This window comes from Acromyrmex echinatior, chromosome 3, assembly GCF_024713525.1.
Source record: "Acromyrmex echinatior isolate Ae372 chromosome 3, ASM2471352v2, whole genome shotgun sequence".
Lineage (NCBI taxonomy): Eukaryota > Metazoa > Arthropoda > Insecta > Hymenoptera > Formicidae > Acromyrmex > Acromyrmex echinatior.
Genome location: NC_141854.1, coordinates 5607584 through 5635016, shown reverse-complemented (window position 1 = coordinate 5635016; position 27433 = coordinate 5607584). Strand labels below are relative to the sequence as shown.

The window sequence follows — 27433 nt, the reverse complement described above, 5'->3', positions numbered from 1 at the left end:
ACAAAGGACATTTTCTATCAAGGACGTATAATATAGTAAATTATTATAGCCTTGTTGTTTGCTAATGTTAAACAAAGATGAAACGATTCACTGTCACATCATGGTCTGGTTTCTTATTTTCTGGTTAATTTGTAATTAAGCTTAATCTGATATTTTATCCAATGAGCTTCATCTATGATGATATCATGGGTGAAACCCATATAGGATAAAACATCATATTAAGCTTAACCAGATAATAAAAAATTGGATTTGTGTCCTTGCTGAAAAGTGCCAAAAACATATATATAAAACATTGTACATATTTACATGTACATATATATAAAAAAAATGCTTTATGAATATTATAATGTTGTTATCAGGGTCCTCCAGAATATATTTTGGGAAGTGGGATAGAAGATTGTCACTATCAATTAGTATGGTATACTGCTGCAGCATGTGATATTGAGACTCTTCGTGATTATAGTGCTAAAAGAGCAGGCAAATGCAATGTTACGAATCCAATTACAAATTTTACGTAAGAATATTTCTTTTATATTATATGTTTTACCTATACAACATGTTTATAACTTAATTATATATTTTGTAATATGCAGATATGATTTACAAACATTAATGAACAAAGACTTCACTGTTACAAATGTAAATGGTGTAAAATACAAATTTAGAGTTTGCAATGCGCTTATGGATAATACATGTGGGGATAAAACAGGTGCTACATCATATCATGAAACTATATTGCATATTGTGATTATGTGATGGATCTAAATTTTATCTATCAATTCTTTATGTAGGAATATGTAACTCAAAATATGGTACATCGTTAGGACAAGCTAACGCGAACTTAACATGGCAGCAAAGTGGTCCCTATTTAAATTATACCAATGGAGATTTATGCGAAAATGGAATGAGTCACTATACACTTATCAGATTTTTTTGTGAACCTCAAGGATTGCCTAGTCGACCATTGCTCATAAAAGAATTTACTTGTCAAACTATTATACACTGGAATACAGATTTAGTTTGTGAGAAAAAAGTAAGCATAATTATATACATGCTACTGGTTTTTCTCTTGACATAATCAATGAAGAATTATTCTTTTGTATAGATTAAATGTACTACCGATATTGATGATGAAATCAATTTAACTCCTCTTATACAGTCTACAAATAATTATATCATTAAAGCCAACGATACGGAATTTCACATAAATATATGTCGACCATTGATTTCTACTCAAGGTCTTTTATGTGCACATGGTAGTGCTGCTTGTAAGGTTTCGGTAACTTCAAAGAATGAATATACGAATGAAATTGTGGGTACAAATTTATTTAAACTTTAAACAATTAGTGATATTATAATTGATACTGTATAGTGACTTATTAATAATATCTAAATTAATAATATCTATATTTTTATTATAATAATTTAGAGTTTAGGATTTCCCGAAGATAGTCCAACATTAAATAAAGATTTACAAACAATACTACGTTATGTCAATGGATCACAATGTCCTGAGAATCCAACTAAAACGATATCTTCGAATTTTATATTTATTTGCGATAATAACAATCAGGTAATAGCATACAGTAATTTCTAGAAAAGAAATTTTTAATCTGAATTTTAATATTTATAATGATAAATCTATCATTGAAATTGAGATCAAACTTTATATTGAAATAATTTTAAAGAAAGTCATTATTTTGTTGGAGTTTTATTAAACATTAAAAGAATAACATCTTTAAATAAGCATAGAACTACTTAAATTTATGGATAAAATCTTTATTTTATAAAAAAAATTAGTATATTCTCTAATGTTTTTTTGTGTTTTAGGGACTTCCAGTATATAAACATTATGTTAATTGTACTTATGTATTTGAATGGAATACTAGTATAGCATGTGGTGCTGTGATAGGAAGTTGGACGGCACCATGTACTATAAAGGATAGTTTCCTCTCATATGAATATGACCTTTCTTTGTTAGACAAAACGCAACAAATACATCACGTGAGTGAAATATAAATGATAACTTACATTATGACTATACACATTAGGATTATGTCTCGATTATCCAATCAGCTTTGTTACTGTTAACAATATCTTTTGCATATAATACATAACATATAATGTCTGTTAATAATATTTTAAAAACGCTTATCAGAAATAAAAATAAAACTAGGTGAAAAGCAGACAAGGCAAAGAATATGCTATAAGTATTTGTGGTGGAGAGAAATATTGCAATGGTTCTGCCATATGTCATGAATATAATGGTTACGGATCACTGGGAAGTGTGATCTTTGATTACAGCCGTAACGATGTAAAACTTAAATATTCAAATGGTAGTAAATGTAATAACAGTGAGTTCAATATTTTTATTTCATTAATGTATTCATGATTAATTTTCAACTCTATATTAAAATTACATTTTTTTGTAATAGATTCTTACACGTCCGAAGTAAGATTTATATGTAACGAATCCATAGGCATCGGTGAACCGAAACTGCTATTGGTAAGTCAAAATTATACAAACTTTAAATATCACAAACTATAACTTGTGCTATGGTTTTTTTATGCTCTTCTTTTTATATGTTTTAAAATTATAACCACGTTAGTTTTCAAGATGTATCAAAATTATACAATTTCATGGAAATTAGTAGTTTCATTTTATCGATAAAATACAAAGGAAATTTTTCAAAAGTAAGGTATAAGAAAAAAAGTAAACTTTAAATTATATTTTTATTTATACATATATGTAATTTTAGGCTTACTTGAAACTTTCCTTCTAATAATTATATATAATATTTCGAAGATTCTTTCCATATAATTTAACTATATTTCCTTAGCAAGAATGTCTAAGAAAGACATTATTTGCAACAAATTTATAATCTTGAAAGTCTAATGTATTTGTAATTAATTATAAAGCTTCGAATATATATATATATATATATATATATATATATATATATACACACACACACATGCATTATCACGTATTTATAATTCATTCATTTTGCATATTTCTTCTCAGATTTTTATGCGTTATATGTATATAATATATATACATATACGGCACGTTATAGATTTCTTTATACAAGTATAACAAATTATAAAAAGATTATCATATATTTGCAATATTTATTAGGTGTTGGAATTAATTCGTAGCGTTTTACAAGTGATGGGAAGTACTTTCATTAATGTATTTTTTAATGCTCATGTGAAATAAATAACATTCTTTCATTAAAAAACGCTACGAATTAATTCCAACACCTAATATATATTGATTTATCATACAGTTCTACTTATCTTTTTGCATCATAAAATATATTTTTTATTTTTAAAGTTCTTATAAAATAATTGAATAATAAATTGAAAAATTATACATGCTTTGATCTCTTTATAAGAACAACTATATGTCACATTGGTTAAAAAATGGAGACATAAAAGAATATGCATTAAAAAACAGGATACTTTATACTATATATGTGTTTGCATATCCTGATGCATGACAGCATTTTCTAAAGTACAATTAACTTTTGTCAGGTACTTTACTTTGTCAGGTTTTAATAATTTCTAGAATCTGAAATTTTTATTACAACTGGAAACGAATACTCGTTACGTATCAGTTTCATCATTTCGATTGAAAAATCATATAGCTTTTCTTTATAAGTTAATTTCAATATGTGTAATTATTTCAGTTTTCGATTTTGGTCGAAATTTAATTGTTTTTCATTAAATTTTGATATTTATGAAGAAAAAATATGTGATATATGAGTATATCTATATATATGATCTTTATTTATAGGATTTCTATTTTTAAATTTTGGTTTCGATTTCGATTTCGATTTGAAATTGACATGTAGCCGAGTGTTTCGGTTTAGTTTCAGTAAAAATTTCAATCAGATTCTAATAATTTCAATTTATATAGAATGTATCCTATTCTTAAATTATATCATTGTTTAAAAAACTTGATGAAATAATTATTCTTAAAAATTAATGCTAATAAAAGATATAGGACACATCTTATATGAACTATTTTTTAATTATAATATTACATTATTTTACAATATATTTTATGACTAAATTAAGTATATCACAATGTATAAAATAATCCTTGAGTATTTTCGTATAATAAAAGCTATATTTTTTTAATATGTCTTAAATTTAAAATATTGCATGAAAAACTATAACATATTAAAGATACATTTACGAGAGGAATAAACATTTTAAAATATTATATAACATTCGCGTAATTGAAGCTAATTTGTAATAATTTACAAAAATTTTATTTTGGGATCTTAAACAACCAATAGGAGTAATGTTTATTCCTCCTATCACAGGAGGACCAAACATTATTATTAGGTGTTGGAATTAATTCGTAGCGTTTTACAAGTGATGGGAAGTACTTTCATTAATGTATTTTTTAATGCTCATGTGAAATAAATAACATTCTTTCATTAAAAACGCTACGAATTAATTCCAACACCTAATAGATATTTCTTGAAAACTTAGATTAATAGTAATACAATAAAACATTGTTATGATATACTTTAAAATGTAAATAACGATTGATAGTAATATATTAATAGTGATAATATTTTATCAAATTATTTGAATGAGTTATTTCTGAAAATTATTTAATTTAGGAATCGCTAAAATATGTTAATATTATATTGAATCACTAAAATATGTTAATATTACAATGTGATTAAAAAGGCATACACCACGAGCGCAAGATGTTAGCAGCGAAATATTTATATTTTAATAGATTACAATAGAATAAAAACAATACAATATATATATATATATATATATATATATATATATCACAATTTAATTTAATTTTTCAATTGAAGAGCTATTAATATTATTTATAAATTTCACATTTAATAGAATCTGGAAATTATGTATTTCAATAAGATCGACTAACTTTTGTGACAAAAAAAAACGACAATTGGCTTTTGGAGTATTTGACATGATTTTATTGACTAAAAAAAAAATTTAACAATAACCTAAGCATCAAGCGCTTTGAAAATAATATATAATATATAATTGTAATCGTATAATATATAATTATAATATATAATTGTAATCGAGCGTGTTAAAATGTTTTATCTCATTATTATAACGAGAATAAAATTATGTGTTCTCAACATTATAATACATATTAATTTTGTAATACTGAAGATGGCCTGATATAAGGCCGAAATGCCTATTTTATTGTATTGTTTTTCTTCTATTGTAATCTATTAAAATATAAATATTTCACTGCTCTTGCGCTCGTGATGTATGCCTTTTTAATCACATTGTTTTAAGTTTTAATCACGTTTTGACTTCTATGTTATTTATGTTATATTATTTATATATCTATTAAGTTTACTCTAACATCAGTCAATTACTTATTTTTCCTTGCTTTTTTCGCTTTCTTAAATTTGTATCATTATCTAACCGTTTCATTTGAAGATTCAGAAAATTAAGATCAAACCTTCTTAAAAAAAAAAAATATATATATATATATATATATATATATATATATATATATATATACATATATCAAAACGTTAACATTGCATATATAAAAGACGGATTTATAAATGATCTTTAATTATTATTTTTCGTACTTCTACTTTTGTGCTATCAGACAAGACATTCTTCATTATCATGTTTCATTAAACGTTCGGGTGAGAGAACGATCGGGACGTTTCCGTTCAACTTACACGATTTTTGTACGCAATCATTTAAAAATAATTGTTCCTCTGATCCTTTATCACAGATGAACTTTTTAAGTGTGTCAGCTGGCGGTGTAGTGGTCGGTGGAGTCTCAGGAATTACAATTGGATAGATGAGCTCCTTTTTATCCCTATTCGCTTGAATACACAGTTGATGATTTTCAAAGATTTTCTTTCCGGCGTTCTTTGCAAGTTTGGGTTCATGCGGCAGTGCGTATCTCAATTTGTCCCAAAACCAGGGATCTCCCCATTTGACATACGTGTTCATACTTATATACGCCTTTAGTTCTGGATCCAAGTTGTCAGTAGGTCCGATATCACCATAGAGGATTAATATTACTCGCGCCCGACCTTCGCTCAACGCTTGACTGTGGGCAGCCCGAAATTCCATTCTTCCCCAGACACTCTCTAAGAAATTCGGTGATAACACGACTATCGTCCGTCTGGAATTTTCTACGGAGCTAGCAATATTCGCTGGTATCCACTCGCCCGCTACCCAATCCCGATAATGAAGGCACAACTTAAATGACATTGGGCTATTCTCCAACTTAGACACCAATTCGTCGACGACAAAGTCGTGATCCTTGTGCGAGTAACTCACGAATGCGTCATACACTTTTTCTTTATCCAACTCCTCTTCAGTTACGAACCATAAGCACCATTGATGGACGAAAAGCCATACTTTAATTTGCCGTTGGTATTTGTAATATAATAATCCAAAGAAGCCGATAAGAAAACCAATAAAAGAAATTGCTACACTAATACCGATAATTCTTGTCGTATACAATGGGCAAAAATCAGTGACGGTCATTTCCGATACAGAAGTATTCTTTCCCGGACATTTCACTTTAAGTAGATCAGGCATCGTCACTAAATTCGTTTGAATGAAATTTCGAAAATCTTTAGCTTTGCAATCGCATTCCCATGGGTTTTCGTGTAACGTCAGTCGAGTTAAATTCATTGACTGTTTCAGGAATTCTAACACATCAGGATGTATTCTTGATACGTTGTTATTATGTAGTTCCAAAACCTAAAATAGAATTTGATATTTTTTAACTAAAATGCAATTCCATACCTTTTTTTTTATCATTATAACTACATATAGAGTGATCTGAAAAAATTAAGATCTGCACGCCTTGTTAATTGAACATTTTTTAAACATTTCTACATGTATATGAATAATTGTACTAAATTTTTTAATTCTTTTTTATTAATAAAATATTTTATCATCTAAATAAAAGATTGTAAATTTGTGCACCTGTATTGTGCTGGACAATCCATCCAGAGAAATTTCATCAATGTTGTTATGAGATAAAATAAGCTTCTTCACTGGTTCAAGTCCCATTGCTTTCAAATTTGGCATATGAGTTAATTGGTTGCCAGAGAAATTCAGTTCGAATTGAAAGGAACTATCAGGTTTTTTTATATCGCTTGGCACACTACTCAAGTTTTTGTTAGAACAATCAAATATGAACGCACTACCTTCAGGTCTTACTAAACAAGTGCACTTTTTAGGACACACATTAGAATTCTCTACTATACATGTTAATGATTCGGATTTTAAATTTGTAACAGGTTCGTTCTCTAAGTCCTTTGGGCTTTGACAACTTAAATTTCCTGGTATTATTTGAAAATAATTTGGGACATTGGGATGCATTTTGCCTTCGATATAACGTAGAAAATCATATAATCCGCAATCACAATGTAATGGATTGTCATTTACTAATATTTTCGCATCATGGGCATCCTCCTGATAACTCACTATTTGTTCAGCACTACGTAAAAAGATATGCTCTATTTTATTATGAGTCAAATCCACTTCAATGTCACGCGATACAAACTGTAAATCTTCAGTCTGAAAAAAAAAGAAGAAGTAACGTTAAATATTTTATTGTCTTATAAATTATATCAAATATCTCAAATGTATTTTAATTTTAAAGGTGATTTTTCCCATATACTTTTACTTACGGTTATTAAAGATATATTGTTGTATTTAAGATCTAATTTTCGAAGTCCTAAGTCGCTCAAAATCCAATCGCTAAATATTTTTGAAATATTATTATTAGCTAAATATAATTCCTCTAATGACACACAATCATAAAAAGGCGATTTCGATCCAAATGGATCAGGATATTCGTGATAAGAATCTTCTAACGTAAGATAATTGTTAGAAAACTTGGCAATTTTCAATGCTTTTAAGAAACTGAAACTGTGACTAGAAATTGTCATCAGTTGATTTTCTTCCATATTTAATTCCTTTAAAGCATTCAATCCGTTGAATAGATACCTATAAAGAATTATGCATTGATAAAAATATATGAAAGACATAAGCAATCGTCATTATTCATATAGATATAATAACAATGATTTAAACATATACCTGGAAATGAAAGTAATTCGATTTTTTGATAAATCTAAGTTTACTAATCGATTGGTGTTAGAGAAAATATTATCAGGCAATGTTTCAAGATCATTAAAATTTAGTTCCAATTTTTCGAGTTTCTTTAAATCACGGAATATGTGCACAGGTAAAGTTCGAAGATAATTTCGTTCCAAAGTGATATTAGATAACGAAGTGCATCCCCAAAAGAGATCTTCTGGTAGTGTAACAAATCCATTTTTCCTTAATTTTAACACCTTTAATTCCGTTAAATTAGCAAAAAATTTATTTGGTAAGGTTGTCATATTTCTCTTGTTGTCGAACAGAGAGACAGTATATAGCTTCGTGTTATTTTGTAACAGATTTCTCGGTAAATGTGTGAAATTGTTTCGAGATAAGTTAAGAACCTCTAGGTTTTCAAGCTTCGCAAAAATGTCATCCGGTAACTTAATCATGTTATTCCCATTGAGATCGAGGCTCTTCAGAGCGATAAGTTCATCAAAAATTCCCGATTGAGGTTCTGTTAAATGATTTTTCCACAGATTAAGCAATGTCAGATTTTTCAGATTGTCAAATGTGCCCAGTTCTATTGATCGCAGAGCATTGTTGCCCAATTCAATCCATTCTAATCCAGGGGTATAGTTGAAAACTCCGGTAACTAGATGTAAATTGTTATCACGCAAATTAAGTCCCGTTAAGTTGACTAGACCAGCTAATAGATCTTTATCCACATAAGTCACGTTATTGCTCGATAAGACCAGAAATTTCAAATTCTCGAAATCGTCCAAATGATGCTTGACCAGGGCGAAGCTCAAATTCTTGTACGATTGAAAGATTAATTTGTTCACTTCGGTAACTCCTAGCGTTTGCGTGATTTCACCCAAACTTTTGTTGGTCGGTAAATCACACATGTAGAAAAATATTGATTTGATACTCTCATTCTTCATTAAAGATGATATTTCCAGATTGAAATCTGACCATTCTGGTGAATTAATACATTCGATCTGTATGAGAAAAAAAATATTTATTAATGCAAACTGATTAAAAAAAATATATCAGAAAATAGCATAGAAAATTTATAAAAACGTCTTGTCTCTGTATCAGACTAGAGATTGAAATTGAGATTGAATTTAAATAATCAAAAAAAAGAAATATTAAATTTAATAAACTCGTTTTTTTTTTAATAAACTCGAGTTAAATCTTAATCTCAATCTCTAATCTGATAATGGGCATTAAATAACAATACAGTATAAAGATTTATAAATTTATTAAGAATTTAAATGATATTATGCTTTCAAATATTTTTGGAAAACCTCTAAAGCAAAACGGAATAGAAAATATATTAATAATGAATATTCGTAAATTTATCTGTTTCCTTTCAAATTTTGGATTCATCTATTGAACGATTGATAAAAAGAAAAATAAGACACTTTATCTAATATGAAAAAAAGTCATGAAGAATTTTGAATCTTTATTTTGTAATATCGCTGGTACCAATTAGTTTGTAGTCTGTGTCCAAATTCTTGAGTATATATTGTATAAGATCTTTAATTCATTGAGACAAATTTTTAATTCTATTTATTTAATCTATTAATTTAATTGTTGGGTCATATGTTGACTATAGTAGATATGCATAGATCTTTGCTACTATTTGGCAAATGTTACAAATGTTACAAATGCAGAATGTTCGTGACTAAGTATAGGCACGTACTTTTATATATTCGCCTGGTTGAATATTCACGACAAACGAGGAGTCGTTCTTCATTAGACAGTTTATTTCGATTCCTCCATCGTAATTTGGTTGACAAATACATGCTTGATTCGTTGGACAATAAAGAGCAAAAATGCTATCCAGAACAATAGCCAATGTTAAAAACCATGTTTCACGATGAATAATCATCTTTCAAGTTGTATATAGTTTTATCTTCGGCAATGCCCTTATTCTGATATCTATTTAAACAAATTTAAAGATACATTTGTATTGTTATATATTATTTTTATTGCTATATATTATTTTGTTATTACAATTTACTTTCAGTTCTCATTTATTTTTAAGCTATAAATGTCGAACATGATACTGTGAAAATCGGAAGCATCGTGGGTTTAGATAAATATAATACTTCCTCTTTTTGAGATAAGCTTTTTACACTCTTTTATAATTGCCATACTCTCATATACATATTAATTATTTTTTTCTTATACGTCATATCATACGAAATAAAAATTATAATTAAAATATAAATTTATATATGCCTAGATATAAATGTAAATTTAGGCGTGTATAAATTTTGTTGTATAAGAAAATATAACAATTTGATGTTGAACACATCAAACTTTATTTATATGATGTTATAAACCAAACAATTTTTTTTTAATTTGATATTGTAATATGAAAGAAAATGCGTAGCAATAGTAAGAGAAAAATGATTTTTTTTTCTACATTTTTATTCTCTTATTAAATTCTTTTCGAAAAAATCATTTGCACTGCGTAAAATGCTGCAGCTCAACATTCTTCGATTTTAATTAGTGTCTATAGTTAAAATGTTATATATTGTTATATACTTTTGGGACTATTTTGTTTGTGTAAAAACTATAAAACTTCAAAAAGATGAATGATTAAAAATATATAGTCTTGTGCTTCTATAATTCTATATAATTCAAAACTAATAAATTTTAAAATTTTTAATAAGATTAAAAATTGCATTATTATAGCAGATAGAAGATCAACTGATAAGATTCATAGAAGATTTCTTAATGTATTTTAGAAGAAGTAATTACAAATTATCATAATAAAAAGCTAAGCCATGATTCTTAGTATTTTCCTAATCCGGGATCTCGATGAAAATATGTTTCTTTATAACGAAACATATTTATAGCATCTTTTAGCGTAAGCATATAGTATAAACAAGAAAGGAACCACATTCCGTATTTACTATAAAAAATATGGCATTTTATTTGAATTAAAAGGTACAATAGAAAATCGGTAAAACTTTTTGCACGAAGTTACATTTATGATATATAATATAATTTCGTACTTATTATTTATTATATTTTAATTTGCAATAATCGTCTTGTATATTTTTTTCTCGTGAATAATAAAAAAAAATACTATTATGAGCCTTTCTTCGAAGTTTGTAATTTATTGGTAATTAACAGTAATCGTATATTCATGGTTAGGTTTTTATTTATCTATATTCCTCGTTAAAAAAGACATCAGTGTTACAAGCTGTATAATATTGGGTAAATCTATGTTCATGTAAGTCGTTATGCATTTATGCAAATAATTTCTTCGCAGAATTATAGTTGGGTAATTGCTTTACAACAAGGAAATAGTTACATATATATATATATATATATATATATATATATATAATCAATTCGTTTTTATCGATGGAAATTAATCTAAGTTGAAGTGAGAAATCAATTATTTTGAGACTTATAATCAGAGAAGTATACAAATATAAACACAGATATACACTGCTCAAAAAAATTATGGTATAGAAAAATTGTGGGCAAAAATTGGCCAACTTTGACTAACGATTTGCGAAAAATTATCATAGAATAATGTTTTTTTTTTTTAATTAAAGCTTGAAATCTCTATTTTAAGACACTATGGCCAGATTTTAAATATGATGCACCCATACTACTGTAACTTTCAAAAATATGAGAGTGTGTGTTTATCATATTGAAAATTTCGAAGTTTGACGGAATTCACGGACTTTATAAAGTTTTTTGGGAGGAAATGCCGTTTGCAGCGGCATAAAGTTCGAATTTTCCCTTTTAATTAAAGAAAAAAAATGAGTCGCTGTGATTTTTTTTCGCAAAGTTACAGCACTTTAAAGTTACCCTTGCATTTTTTACATATACTACCGTCATTATCGGATATGCACCACGAGATTGTTGGATGGATTTTGCATGTTTCTGTGTATGTAGATTTTGCACATCGTGTTTCTGTGTGTAAATTTCAATAACGCGTGTTGCCTCCGCGTTGCTCGATTACTGCTTGCAGATTATTCCTCATATTAATGCAGGCCTTAATTTCTTTCTGTGGAATGTTATTTCAGATTTGTACTGGAGCTTGTGATAAATTTCTGAGATTGACAGGTTGTCTTGCCAAATCTCTTAATCTATGACCCATTATCTAGTACAAATCTAGAATGACATTCCGCAGGAAGAAATTAGTCCATCTTGTCATGGTGCATATTTGATAATGCAGGTAATATAGTATATATCAAAAATGCAAGAGTAACTTTAAAGTAAAACAATAAGAAAAAAAATTATGGCATAGATAAGTTATGGCCAATTTTTGCTCACAACTTATCTATGCCATAATTTTTTTGAGCAGTGTACATATAAGATATTTCAAAACCTTTAATTTTAAAAATATATTCTTCTGTAGTTCATGTCAAGCTAATTAAAAGTTCTCATGGGCACAAACCTTCAAATGTCTTAGTTTTTGTTCCAAAACTTTCGGAAGGTTATCACATCTTGTAATCGGAAAAATAGTCCAAATAAATCTTTTTAACATTAACTTTACTTTTTTATTAACATTAGTTATGAATATTGTATAATCAGGAAATGGAAAATTACTTTTTAAAAGTAACAAGTTACAGTTACTCGTTATCAAGTAGAAAAAGTAACAAGTTACTATAATAGTTATTAATTTTTAAAAAAGTAACTTGTTACAATTATCGTTACTTGAGAAGATACCTTTTCGTTACTATTTTAGAATCAACGATCACTAATCACAGCGGGCGGGTGCTTAGAGACTTTTTAGTTTCAAATGCTATGAGTAGCTTGTGTCTAATCGAATCGTGTGCAAAATAACGATAAAAGTAACTGTAAAATTCGTTACCAAAAAAATGTAACTACATTACCGTTACAGTTATCAAAAAAAAAGTAACGCAGTTACCAGTAAGGTTACTAAAAAAATAACTTGTAATTGTAACTTTGTTACAAGTAATGAGCTACTTCCGTTGTATTTGTATATAATACATCATGGATTATACTGTACACATATATGTTCCGGAAAAAACTGTCGGACAAAAAAAAAGTATATTTTTCAATATTTCGAAAAATTTTACGGTATAAAACACTGTGAAAAAAACTGTATTTTATTTTCTAATTCCAAGAAGCACGTTAAGATTTCCAAAAAGGCAAGCATGAAAATCAAGCATTCTGTTCGTGAGAAGCAAGAGGGGCTTATGTAAAGCATCTCAAAGGAATGAGGCGCCCGTTATGTCCATGTCGTTCGTTCCGGTAATTCTGAAAATGAAATCGAGCGAAAAACTAAAATCATAAACATATTATTGATACATGTACAAATATAATAAAAAGGAATTATATCGATTTTTTTAAATTTTTTAATATAAAATATAAGACTTTTCAAAAGTCCTAGAACAAAAAGACTAAGACATTTGAAGGTTTGTGTCTGTGAAGAACTTTAATCAGCATACATTAATATAAAATGAATATATAAGGTAACCGTTATCTATTTATTATTTATTAAATATCATTTTTGCGTTATTAAATAATGCAATTAATTTATCCTGTCATATAAGCGGTTGTAATATTGCGGCACGATCACCGTCACACTAATAAGAACACTTTTAATCTATTTTAACATACGACCGATGTAATTATTTCGACTGAATGTAAAAAATTTTTGCGTTTTGAAAGGATGTTTAATTACTGAAGATGGCCAGATTGTGGCCGAAACGTTTAATCGCTTATTTATTGATATGGGTATTGATTAACGCTTGAATAATTCATTATTGAATAAAGTTTTAATCATCACAACCGACAACCTGTGCTGTGGTTTTTTATGTTCTTTGTTTTTTTTAATTTTTGCAATTAATATAAATATTTAAATTAAGTAATTTTTTAGAAAATATTTAAAGAAATTATTGAAAATTATTATTGCAAATTTATTACAGATTTGTAAATGTACATGCGTACCTTTTCTTTTTCATGATATGTGCGTATATATATATGTATATATATATATATATATATATATATATATATATATATATATATATATATATACTGTTCGATTATATCTCATTGTTTATCTTAAGTAATCCTATGAAACTAGTACCAAGAACGTGTGAAAACGATACACTATCAGTGCGGTTGTGATTATTATTATCTTTCATTCAAAAGACTTAAAGAAATTACATGATTGGTTGAGAACATGCTATTAAACGTATGAAATGTATGTGTCACTGATAAACTTGATAACCGATGTAATATTTATATTTGTTAAACCACGTACTTAAACGCAAACAAATAATATATCGAAATTTTTTCCATTGATTTTTGTAATGTCGGATATTGAATAATTCGACGGATCTTTCTGCTATTTGCTTTGCATTTCCAATGATTCCAAGAATGTTGAAGGTCAAAGTGTGACGATTGCGAAAGTATGCGAAAGAAGACACGACTTTTATTGGCAGGATTTCGTTAAGTTTTATAAGTTTGATATAATTTTATTTATTGCATATTTAACTATTAAATAAAAAAAATCATCAATTCCTGTCGAGCTAAGCTGGAAATAAAGTTAAACAATTTCTCAAGATATTTATTTATTAATGAATACTCAAGATATTTATTAATGCTCATTAGTTTCAACATAATTTCTTTCTTTTGTGTTCATTGATATCTTTTATCTGGAAAGAAAGAAAATGGGAGAGAAGTTTTGAATTTTTTATTTTATATCATATAGGAAAATGTTTCGCAATTCTTTCTTTGAAGAAACTTCAGTAACTTATTCCCATACAGCACAGAAGATTGAAGTGATATTGCTACAATGTTGCAATATTACAGATTGCAATGTAATATTGCAGAGATATTACAGAAATGTAAATTAATAATATGTCTGTAAAATATCAGTAATATGTCTGTAATATTTTAGAAACATTGCAAATTGTAATTTTTTAATTGTTACAATGATAATATAAAAATATAATTTTTTACAATATTTATGTAGTACAATCTTTTAGTTTAACAGCTGTTTTTATGATATAATAATTAATATAATTAATATAATCAATTTTTATATTTAAATAAAAAATGTATCGATCTATTATTTAACAGCTCAGTCATTTCGTTAGCTAATGGCACATATGCACTGACACGATGCTGTCCTGACACGATGCAAGTGCAGAACTACATTAGATTGATGTGACTTGGTACAAAATTAAGTTTGAAACTAATAACATATATTACAACTAATGATAGTAAACATAAATATTTTCATTATCAAAAGTATTTGTTTTTTATTATACATAATTATGTACTTCTTTGTCCGAGTGTTCATTTGTCCGATGTTCACATAATTTTTATCTTTTGGCCTTTCTTCTTTTATTATACATTAACATACCTTCTATTTCATCATCGCTACTACTTGTTTCTAATAATTTATAATAAATAATTTTAGTCTTTCTTTATCCATTATTTGTAATTTTTTGCTGCCTAACTAGTATTGTTTGCTCGAAACTGCACTGACAAAAATGTCAGTGCAACATTTCTTGAACTCGTTCGGTTATAACAAAAAAGATATCTTAATATTATTGGAATGTTGCAGCAATGATTCAAACCGGTCGACTTTATGCAAAAAACGAAAAAAGTTAGAAAATTACAGTTTTGTTATCGGCCTCTGACGTCAATTCTTAACAATATTTAGAGTAGACCAAAGCGAATTGGATCAATTAAATTTTGAAGTAGTTTTTTTTCTACGCAAAAGGTGTTATTGTATTAATTAGGGATGTACTGGATCGTAAAATTACCAGATACCAGATATCGGATATCCGGACGGAATGTAACATCGGATATCCGAGAAGACGATTTCTTCGACTCAGATATCCGACCGGATTCGAAGAAAGTGTCTTCTAAAAAACCTATAGAGAAAAAGATTGTAATTTTGCAACAATGAATAGTATATTATAGCATCATAAATATGCATACTTATTTCTAGAACATTTTTATAAGAAAAAATCAACAATTTAATTATATCAAATTTCAATCGGATATATTCCCGGATATTAATGATATCCAGCGATCTGATCGGATAGTAAAAAAGTGCCGGATAATACCGGATATTTTTCAGATATCCCTAGTATTAATGATAAAATGATCTTTTACATGCTATGATATTTCCTAATTTTCTTTTTTATTTTGGTGATATTTCTTAATTTCTTCTCTTTACTTTATATATATACAGCGTCGGACTGGCTCATCTTTGGGCCCTCAGCGACAAAATGTCACGCCCCCCCCCCCCTCCTGTATAAAATTATATGTAACTATACTTACTTGTACCGGTAATATTTAATCAAATTTAATGCGATCTATACATATAATTAGCAATATAAAGATTATAATCAAAAGTAAACAGTGCGTAATGTTTTTTACAACTTATATTTCAGGCACTTATTAATATAACGTGCAATGAATAATGTTTAGGAACTTAGTAAAGTTGAAATAAAAATAAAATAAAAGATACATGTACATGAATATTTTTTAATTATTATAAATAAATGTCTTTATACTGTGTACTTATGTACTCTGTACATATGTATAAATTATACATAATATCAAAATCAGTCATATCTATATAATTTCATAATATTATATCACAGAATTAAAATTAAACTTACAATTTGGTTTTATGATAACATTAAACGAAATTTTCTTTTCAATTCTTTACTAGTTTCTGCTATTTCATCAATTATGTGATCCTTTTCGACATTGTCATTCAATAAGTTTTTCTCAACGAACATCATTAGTAATGGATTTAAAATATTTTGACCCAATAGAGATCTCAATCTGTTTTTGAGATATAGATCACATCAGTTTGTGAGTCATAGACCACGTGATAATGCATACAAAATATGCACGTTTTATTTTTAATGCAGTAATTCCAATTTGTACAAAATTTCACTTTATGTGATTAAAAAGCAAACGCATCAATTTTTTTTAATTTTGGGATTTTTGTAATTTCTTTATATAAGCCTCCTAGAGTTCAAAGTCATTGGGTAGTTTCCATGACTAATTTTTTTTGTCACTGGCCTTATTAGGCTTTCAGAGCCGGACTTTTGACGATCGCCGACTAACTGCCAGTCCGATGCTGTATGGATACACAATACATAAAAATAATTATATAAAATTTAATTATATAAAAATGTGAAATTTAATTATATAAAAATGTGAAATATTTTTTTCTTTTACACTGACGCAATTTATATACTAATTTCACTTTTGTCTTTTTATCGGAAATTATTCGCACTCGCTTATAACAATTTAGCATATTCGACAGTTTAATGTTCAAGATATCATAACTTGACTAGTTATCAACATGAAGAAAAAAAGATCGATAGACACGTCAATCCAAAGTTCATGGACGACAATTATATCTCGATGCTTTTTTCCTCGCGTTCATTGCTCGTATCTATCTTGGATAAATTTCAGTTTTCAGTTATACCCGTGTTGTGTAAATACCAGGATCTAGAATAGTGTAAACAGCGTAAAATCTACGCCGGAGCATTCCTCGAAACGTGTTAATACCCAGCACGATAATAATCATGGACTTGCTACGTGGGGAAAACGAGCGTGGAATCCCGTCGATTTATCTTACATCAATGACCATCACGACGAGTAGAAAAAAAGAAAAAAAAATAAAATGGTATATTCTGGTCCGGTCGGTTATTCGATCGATGAAACGGTGCACAACTTGGATCGTCCTTGACACGTTCCTACACGGATGAATGTTGTTTACGTGGGAACAGGGCCTGATTTACCCAATATTATACACTCTAATAGAAGTAAAATTATACAGATGTAAAAAAAAAAGAAAGAGGCTCTCAATTTAACTCATATGTACTTTTTGTATGTTCACTTATACATATATGAGTTAAATTGCATGGGGGCCTCTTTCTTTTTTTTAAGTCTATTAAAAATAGGATTTATACAAGAAATTTCCATTTAAATCATAAATTTATTTTTATTATAAGTATATTAACAATTGTTGTGCATGTAATTTTACATATTCTTTTTAGCTCCTTTTAAGCAGATTGTTCAGTCAGCAAAGTTTTATAAGATTTTTATTTTTACGAGAGATACAAATAAAAATAAATCTGTTTCGTTCTAACATTATTTACGCAATTGAATATAGAAAATCTTTCTTTGAATTTTTAATTTTGGCTAATCTATGAAATACAAATAAAAATAACCTTCTTCGTTTAACATGAATTATGCAGTTTAAGATGTAAATGTTTCTTCTTTGCATTTTTTATTTTAAGTAGTCTATGAGACGGACGGAGAACGACTGTGGGATCCAGCATGCCTTCTTTGCAATAAAATTATTTTAGAAAATGCAACATTGTTCATGCTTCAATTGACCGCCTCATAGATTATCTGAATTAAAAATGTAAAGAAGAAACATTTATTATATTCTAAACCGCGTAAATCACATTAGACGAAGCAGGTTTATTTTTATTTGTATCTCGTAGATTAAAATTAAAAAATTAAAAATACATAGAAGAAAGATTGACGTCTAGCAGAACATTTTTCGCAATTATTGAAAATTTTTTCGCTGAAGAACAATAATTTTTTTTAGATCTAAAATTAGATTACCGTTTACTTGATGATACAAATGTTGAAGTATTTTTTGATTGGTCAATTAGTGAAATTCTTTCTTCCAAGTAGATCGCCAATCAACGCGAAGAAAATTTCTAATAATTGCAAACTGAACATTCTGATGAACGTAGCTATTATTGAATATTTAATTTTTAAAAAACGAATCCGATTGATCTACAAGCGATTGTTTAATCAGCAATTGCAGAATATTTGCGGATTTCTTTTTCCGGATTTGCTAAAGGTCGATGAGAAAGCAAGATCCGATCCTGCACGCGGGACGATCGTTCATAAGGCGGTGCCTGAACCGGTTTCACGGAAATGACGTCTGTACACTACATACATTTACTTACAGCAATATGGTGGACTACGTTAGATCATTTGTGGGAACCTCGCGTGCTGTCTATTTTGTTTTTTTTCTATCGAGCGATAGTGACGATTATTACCAACAATGATATCACATATAGGTATCACAAACGCGCATACGTATACTTTTCATATTACAATGTGCGTATGACACGTGATCTTCTACACGCAATTAATAAGAAAAAAATTCGTTCGTTTTAATGACACTTTGTGCGTTTTCGCTCTCCAATACTAATTCTAAATATTAAGCACATAAGAAGATGATCGCAACCGTAGGTGAATAGTTCTAAAGTAGAGAATCCCGACTTGATTCATCGGAACTGTCACTGAGACACTACTACCAATCCGAGCTTTCGACCACGCAGTCCGGTACCGACTGACTCTAAGTACTCCGACTGATTGTGCCTGTTGTCCCCTTCTTTCCTTCTCTTCCTCTCTTTCTCTCTTCACTTCTTCATCCCCACTTGTACTCTTTCTGTTCTGCCTCTCACTTAATCGTTAATGTTCCGTCTTGTTTTAACTAATATCTCATCGAAAGAGATGTACACCTGAGGTCATAAACTTCTAAACGTGAATCATATATGTGGAATCGCATTACAAAATCAGTTTGAACAACTTAAATAAAAACCGATAATAATTATATAATATAATATAATATAATATAATTATTTTTAAATATGGATGATAAAAACTATAATTAATTACTATATCTATATTGTGTGCGGGTATACATTTTTGTTTATAAAATATATAAAGATCTTTTCTTTTATTTAATAGATATTTTTTACACTTGCTATTTTGCACTTTTTTCTTCTAAATGATCTTTTCTAAATTACATTCTTTTATTTAGTCACCACTTATCTATTTGATGAAACGCGAAATATATTCGGCGTCTGAATCTTGATAATATTAATAAGCTTGATAAGAATAGGCAGACAATAGAAGAGGAACAGTAGCGATGTTGTAAGAATATTTTTATTATCATATCACTAATCTCTTGTAACATTAATGAAATAGTTGTATATATTTGTATAAGATAATTAGAAATATTGAAGACGTAAGTGTTTTAAAAATGCAAAAATTACTACATATAAATTTTTATATTTCTTGAGAAACTGATAATAATATTATCTACCTATTAATTAGTAAAATAGATTAAGCTTATATATTATATATAATGTATATCAGCATGTTTTTATTTCTTACATATTATGATTGAAATTCTAATCTTATATCATATTTTGAAATTTTTTTAAAATTTAAAATTGTTTATAAACATTTTTAAATACAAAGATTTATTTAATTTATTGAATGTTAAAATCCTAAAAATATTTATTGGAAACAACGCAAGTCTTCATAATTCTTCATAATTGAAAAAAATATGTTCTATTTTCTTGGTAATTCATTCGATGTATCGTTTTTTTCTTGATTATATTTTTAAACTGTCTGTGTGTGATCGCATAATAAGTATAAAATGTATACTTATTCATGACTGAGATGGATAAGATTGTCATATCGGTCTCTGAATTATCAGACGCAGTACCGAGTAAAATTTATATTGAGCGGACGCTGTTAATTTCTATTCGATTTGATATTACTTTTTTCTTTTTCATGAATCCAGGAATCACAATGCAGTGCAGAATTCGAGTGGCACACCGAAGTGATCTGTGTGAAACATGCCAATTCTCAAAATGTATCTCATGAAAATGCATTGCTCTGCAAGAAATTACTTCGTCCTATAAGTCCTGGTAAACAACAATGTTTTCGTAATATTAAATTTTAAATGCGATATTTATTACATTAACATTGAATTTAATAGGACAGACCGAGGCAAGTGATAAGATTTTTATTTTATAATTGAGAAAAACGATAAATCGGAAAAAACAAAATCATTCATTTTTTTATCTGTAAATGTGTTTATCGAATTGTTTTATACTATAAAATATCATAATATAAAATTGTTTTAATAAAACTGCATATTTAGGATAAATCTGCAAAATAGTAGTTGTAAACACATGTGGAACTTCGCTTTGTAGGTTTACAATTTTCTACGCGAAGCGAAGTTCTACATGGATTTCTAACTTTTCATGCAAAATATGGTAAGCGAGTTATACACATCATTATATTAAATTCTTTTATTAATAACTTTTTAATAAACAAGCGACAATTTAAATCTGAAAATCATTTAGAACCTTTGCAAGAACACATGTCAAGATCATTAAAATCAGAGAAGTCATTGGTATGCAGTTTCATTAGTGTTTTATATTTGAATGATAAATTTGTCAAATTTCTTTAGCATTGCCATTATTTCTTTCTACTTGCCTCGTTTTATTTTACCATAATAATTTTATGATCACTAATATTCGTGCTTTCAGGCTTAATGTTACAATTATTTGCGATTGCAATGATGATAGTGTGTGCGCTTGGGGTATTAATGATCGCTTTAGTTTATTTCGGAGATTTACTTCCGCTAGAAGGACGTCGCTTTTGGTCAAATCTGATTAATTTCAGAAGAGGCATAGGTCGTGTCCAGTATTGTAGAGTATGGTTCTTCGTTTTTTTTACTTTAGAATATTTATAAATTAGTATTAACTTTTATTTACTTAAATCGCACATATACTACATATATATTTTATTTTATAGGTCGATACTACTGAGGAAGCTAGACTTTTACTCGGCGCTTCCGATCCTAGTCAATCAGATAGCGACGATGATCTTATATCTGCATAACGATATGATTATTATTATGTCTGTTCTAGAGTATAGATTGTCTAATTATTGAATTGGACATGTATTATGAAATTATTCAGAATGGATTCAGAATTATTCCATTTTCCTTAGAAAAGACAATAGGAATCTAATAATTAAATGATTCCGATCGGAACTATATAATTTCATAATACGTATTTTAGTATGTTATCTTCAATATTTCGATAAATTGTCAAATAAATGTTTTGAAAATCTCATAAGGTATAGAATTAACTATATACATATTTATATGTATATATATATATAGTGACTAATTTTAATCGATATATTAAAATATCCTGAAAATATGATAGATATGGAAAAATGTTTCAGATAAAAGTTGCTCAGTTATTAGAGGGAAAGAAGAGGATGATCTTGGTTGATCTTGAGAAGCTGTCCTTAAGATCAGACCAAGGTTACCTAAAATTTCTGAAATTAAAACCCATTTTTAATTTTATATTCATGTAATTGACTTTAAAACCTTTTCAAAACACAATAATAAAGTATTTTTTTCATTAAGTTTACAAGTTATAAGGCTTGGTTAACAAGTCAACATTGGGAGCGTCTCGTTTGACCACGTTAATATTGATCATCCGCCAATCAATTGTTATAATAGTTGGGAGCGTTTCGTTTGATCACGTTAATATTGATCATCCGTCAATCAATTGTTATAATAGGCAATTTTTCCATTCCCGAATCCTTGCTTTGGCGCGATTAATTTTCTTCATGCGGGTTTCAATTAAAAAAATTTAACTTTGACCTGATCTTAGATACATTTTCTCAAGAACAGCCTGTGTTCGTATAATAAGAGTTAGGACAATGTGGTTGCAACTTTTGATTGATTGTCGAAATCCGCCATATGTAATAGCTAACCCGTAGTTTCAAATAAATTGCAATAACCAATAAAACTGCGAGTTACAAGCAAATTGCAGGAAATCACGTATTGATGTTATTTTTCATGTTTTTGTTATTATCTAGCGCATAACATTTACATGAGGTTTGTTAAAGAATGCTACTTCTTAATCATACCATGCTCATTTAATTGAACTCAGCCACATGTGTTTGATGTGTCATATTTTCTGTATATCGTCTATAGTCTCTGTAGTATTTGGTTATTAATGGCGACAGTTTGTCCTAACTTATTATAGGAACACTAAATCCAACCAAGATTATCATCTTCTTTTCCCCTAATAACTGAGCAACTTTTGTTGGAAACATTTTTCCGTATCTTTTATATTTCTTGAGATGTTTTAAAGCATCGATTAAAATGACACTCTGTATATACATATATATTGATAATTTTTTAAATAAATTCCTACCATTTTTTCATTCCTATCTCTTCACATCTCTCTCATTATCTTTCCTTTTCATAATATAAAGGTGAACGTAAACGAAACATCTCATACAAATATGTGTGTATCAGAAAAACTTACAATACAAGAAAAGTAATATCTACTAATTAATAACAAGAAACATTATTAAGTTTTATTATAAACTTAGTATTATCACTAATATTAAATCTTATATATGTTAGTTTGATTTGGACATTTCATATAAAGTTTGTAATCTTATACTCTGTATAACAAGTACATATACTTTGGTCGCAACTTATACAGCTTCTACGTTATTTTGTTAGATTTAAAGTTTATAATATAATTATATATATAAATGAAATAATTATTCTTTATAACAATATAATTACAAGTACTTATGAAGCAAATAGTAAAACGAGAAGAACATAAATTGTAAATATACAGAAGCGTAAACATGAGACGCAGCGGACGCTGTAGTGTTGTCCTTTCGTTTACCAGGTTTTGAAACGCATATATCTTCGCAATCTTCATCTTCGCATAGATCACACAAAGTTGTCTTTTTAGGCTCGTAAAATGCTCTTGCCCTCCTCGCTGCATGCAAATAGCAAAAAGATATATTTTTTAAAATCTTAGACACACATACACACACACACGCGCGTGCGCGCATGTATTATCATCGTAAAATATTCTATCTTTTATTTTGCATCTTTTAAATCAAATTTATCTATAAAATATTTTTATTATACTCACAAGAATCATAATAGTCGTATACAGAAACGGGAACTGGTTTTTGCTTAGCTACTTTATGCGTCCTAAATGCCGACACGGTTGGACAATATTCTTGTTTTATCATCTATAATAATAATAATAATTTTTTTCTTTATTTTTTATATATTGTATTTTTTATCAGATTTTTGTGATAACTATTTAAATGAGTTACATTAATTAGTTATTATATCTATGAGTTGTGATACATATATACTTTACCTTGTCAAAATATAAAATCACCATTGTATCACCATTTCTAGTTTCAACACGTTTTACATGTGATGACATTTCTAAACTCGGTAATGAATCTCTGTCCACTGTGAAGCCAGAAGGTAGGCTTACTTCCATGACGGCCATATTACTTTCATTTGCTTCTTCAGTTGGAACAAATCTGTCAACAAATAATAATTTGATTAATTAATTTTTGACAATAGAATCATACAATAGAATCATATAATGTATAATACTGCTAATTATATATACTAATGTATAATATTGCTAGGAACTAAATTATTTCATATTCATTTTTTTATTTTTTGAGAAATTAAACTCTATATATATATATATATATATATATATATATATGTGTGTGTGTATATATCTTTCATATATACTATATAGATTTCTTTTTGCCAAGTTAAAAGAATAACTTTAAATATTGTTTTTCTTATAATAATTACATTTGCATAACAATATAACTTTAAAAAAATATTGCTACTTCAATCATCAATATGATTTAAAATTATTAAATTTAAATAATATTATAAATACAATAACGAAAACATACCCTGAACATATCGAAAGCTGTAAATGATTAGCATTGGAATTTTTATCTACTTGAGGATCCAATGTAAACAATGGAAATGCTCCAGTCACGTTCAAATTGTATTGATAGGAAACTTGCACTAATACAAAACCTTTACCAGATGCTGTTATATTAACATACCGTGTTTTCGTAGGTAGCTGCAAGAAGTGCAAAAATATTAATATTTAATCGTAATAACGTATGACACAATTCGTTTAAGTTACCATCTTCTTTTGGAGTATTATAGAATTATCGCCACGTATGTTCATGTAGCCTTCTTGACCTTCTCCCTCACCATATTTATACGTGATTTCAACTGAACTCGTGTCCTTTGACAATTTTTCAGCAAGCTTCGCCAATGCTTGAAGTCCGATTACAGTATCCTAAATTATTTCACGCATAAGTAATTTTTAATTATATTTTATTTCTTCTACACATATTTGAAATAATAATTTTGTACTCAGATAATTACTTACTTGCGTCGACGCAAAACCACCTTCTGTATTTCTTTGTCTGACGAGCCATTTCATTACGGGAATCGCATCTGTGACCAGATTACGTTTAAGATACGAGAGTAAAGCGTACGATGTCATTTCGACATCGACAGAACGTGGTAAAGAATAGTGTGGATTTTTATTGTCTTTCGGAATGGGCTTGCTCCACCATTTAAGATCTTGGTTCATTACAGCTTTCGATTCTAAGAAGTTAAATGCCGATGTCTCGTATGGATGCTTTGCCAAATTTAAAGCGTAGGCACATAGACTCAATGCATACGTATCGTTTAGTCCTTCCATATTACGAACGATGTAGTCAACAGCCTTGTTTATCGTATTACGATATTTTACCACAGATTCCTATACCGACATATTCAACTTTAATAATTGCGCGACATGGAAAATGCATTTTTTATTTCACGTACTACTTTTAAGCATAAAGATAACATTCCCAACAAATAATTATATTTATTTAAATGTTATTAAATGAAATAAAAAGATATTGCTCTTACCTCGTTTTCTAGGAAAGCAATAAGCGTATATGCTGTCAAAGCAAGTCCTTTGGCAGCTCCACCCTGCATATCACGGTGGCTAACTTTTCCCACTTCGGGGAAGGAGCCATTTGATGCTTGATTGTTGGACAACCACTGTAAAGCCTCAGTTATGATTCTATCTTCGACTGCAATGTATTCCGCCGCTTGTTTAAAAGATTTCGCTACGAAGGCTGTAAGCCTAGTGGACAGAATAATTTTAGATCATATGGCAACTATCTTGATTTTGAAATAATTCTTAAATAATTATGTTACTAGCAATCTTGGGCATACCATGTACTCCCGCTAGGATCCGACATACCAAACGCGCTAAATGAACCATCAGTATGTCTATAAGTTAATTCTTGTTGGTAGCCAATGTCCAGATATTTTAGCGCTTTGCTTTGCACGGCTTGTGTTAATTGATTCGTATTCTGAAAAGTATTTTTTTATGTATAAATTACATTTTAACATGTGTCATACAGCAGAAGAGAGTGCTATTGATACCTTGAGATAATTTAAAACAACGATATTTGGTACAAAGTTGAGCATATTTTGTTCGCCGCATCCAAATGGCATTCTTATTAAATTTGCCAAGTTCTGGATACTGGGGCCTAAGACATCACCTATATAATATACAATTAACATACAATTAACATACAATTAATAAAGAAGGGATATTTTATGCAAAATAATAAGTTTTCACAAGTATTGCACATGAATTATCATTATAATTATATACATGTACATCAAGCTGAAAAACTCATTATTAATTAACGTTCATTATGGATTATCAAAGTTTAGAAGAGATTCATTTGATCAGGCGAATATCGATAAGATCCTTTTAAATTGGAAATGTAAATTTAAAATGTATATGTAATTTGAGCAATATTATTACCAACTGCAGATATTTGTATAATCTCCGATCCTGGTACTGCATTATTAGGTATGTCGATGGTGACATTTGCACTCGCCTGTGCAGCACTTCTCAAATCCAAAAGTACTGCTTTATTCTTGTATTGTGTTTCTCCCTCGGCCTTAAAACAGAACAATGTTTTTGTTTATTGTCGAGTAATTGTACGAGCAAAAAAATATGAATGAGAATCATTACATTGACAAGCAATTTATGTTCAACACTGTCGCCAGCCAAAACGCTGTTAGCGGTTGCTTTTATATTGATGTATCCTAGTTCTCTTGGAATAATCATGAACGACACACTCGAGCCAGAATTAGCTTTCACGTCAACTTTCTTCCTGCGGTATAATTCCAATTCTGAAAAATTATAATCAATTTATCCTATAAACTTATCATAATTGGATGATCATAGTTATAAAATGTATATGTTGCTACAAACTACGAGTCAGCTATTATTGTTATCGTATCTCTTTGAAGTCGAATAACGTTATATTACTTACTTGGTGCATCGTGGACTTCGTTAGAAACTTCCGCAAAATCAAATTGTCCATCGTTTGTCAATAGAACTTCGGCTGTCAAATCTTTATTCATATAATTGAATACCACAATTTGTATGCTTACAATTTCTCCTCGAATTACCGAGTACGGCAAATCCACCGATATGAAGAACGGTTTGAACACTTTCAACTAATGAACAGATAATAAATAATATATTAATATAATAGTTTCATAATAATTATGAGAATTTTTATTCAGAGC

At 28.4% G+C, this 27433-nt stretch overlaps 3 protein-coding genes across 6 annotated transcripts in view; 1 reads left to right on the top strand and 2 right to left on the bottom strand.

The window, feature by feature from the left end:
• Window positions 1–22070, top strand: part of Lerp (lysosomal enzyme receptor protein) — a 23676-nt gene extending 1606 nt beyond the window's left edge. The window contains exons 6-16 of one of the 2 annotated variants that reach the window (XM_011053275.2): window positions 360–514; window positions 594–709; window positions 792–1033; window positions 1106–1312; window positions 1430–1573; window positions 1831–2004; window positions 2177–2354; window positions 2436–2506; window positions 20723–20849; window positions 21477–21643; window positions 21745–22070. In XM_011053275.2, coding sequence (XP_011051577.1) covers window positions 360–514; window positions 594–709; window positions 792–1033; window positions 1106–1312; window positions 1430–1573; window positions 1831–2004; window positions 2177–2354; window positions 2436–2506; window positions 20723–20849; window positions 21477–21643; window positions 21745–21831 — 1668 coding nt within the window. In that variant the 3' untranslated portion in view covers window positions 21832–22070. Of the gene's footprint in view, window positions 1–359; window positions 515–593; window positions 710–791; window positions 1034–1105; window positions 1313–1429; window positions 1574–1830; window positions 2005–2176; window positions 2355–2435; window positions 2507–19951; window positions 20065–20722; window positions 20850–21476; window positions 21644–21744 lie in introns of those variants that run through there. The other variant, XR_015544349.1, reaches the window with a different exon arrangement.
• On the bottom strand, window positions 3297–19579 carry Tl (toll like receptor). The gene is made up of 6 exons (XM_011053262.2): window positions 19089–19579; window positions 9815–10053; window positions 8104–9107; window positions 7692–8010; window positions 6982–7578; window positions 3297–6753 (listed from the first exon to the last, which is right to left on the bottom strand). The coding sequence occupies exons 2-6, from the start codon at window positions 10001–10003 to the stop codon at window positions 5632–5634; spliced, it is 3231 nt and encodes a 1076-aa protein (XP_011051564.1). The 5' UTR covers window positions 10004–10053; window positions 19089–19579; the 3' UTR covers window positions 3297–5631.
• Window positions 21676–27433, bottom strand: part of LOC105144368 (thioester-containing protein 1 allele R1) — a 17899-nt gene continuing 12141 nt past the window's right edge. For all 3 annotated transcript variants that reach the window (XM_087403808.1, XM_011053250.2, XM_011053241.2), the window contains 12 exons: window positions 27175–27361; window positions 26871–27031; window positions 26658–26796; window positions 26267–26385; window positions 26054–26193; window positions 25742–25961; window positions 25212–25589; window positions 24960–25118; window positions 24718–24893; window positions 24150–24321; window positions 23913–24015; window positions 21676–23753 (listed from right to left, as the gene is read on the bottom strand). In XM_087403808.1, the coding sequence (XP_087259934.1) occupies window positions 23548–23753; window positions 23913–24015; window positions 24150–24321; window positions 24718–24893; window positions 24960–25118; window positions 25212–25589; window positions 25742–25961; window positions 26054–26193; window positions 26267–26385; window positions 26658–26796; window positions 26871–27031; window positions 27175–27361 (2160 nt within the window). In that variant the 3' untranslated portion in view covers window positions 21676–23547. The remainder of the gene's footprint in view (window positions 23754–23912; window positions 24016–24149; window positions 24322–24717; window positions 24894–24959; window positions 25119–25211; window positions 25590–25741; window positions 25962–26053; window positions 26194–26266; window positions 26386–26657; window positions 26797–26870; window positions 27032–27174; window positions 27362–27433) is intronic.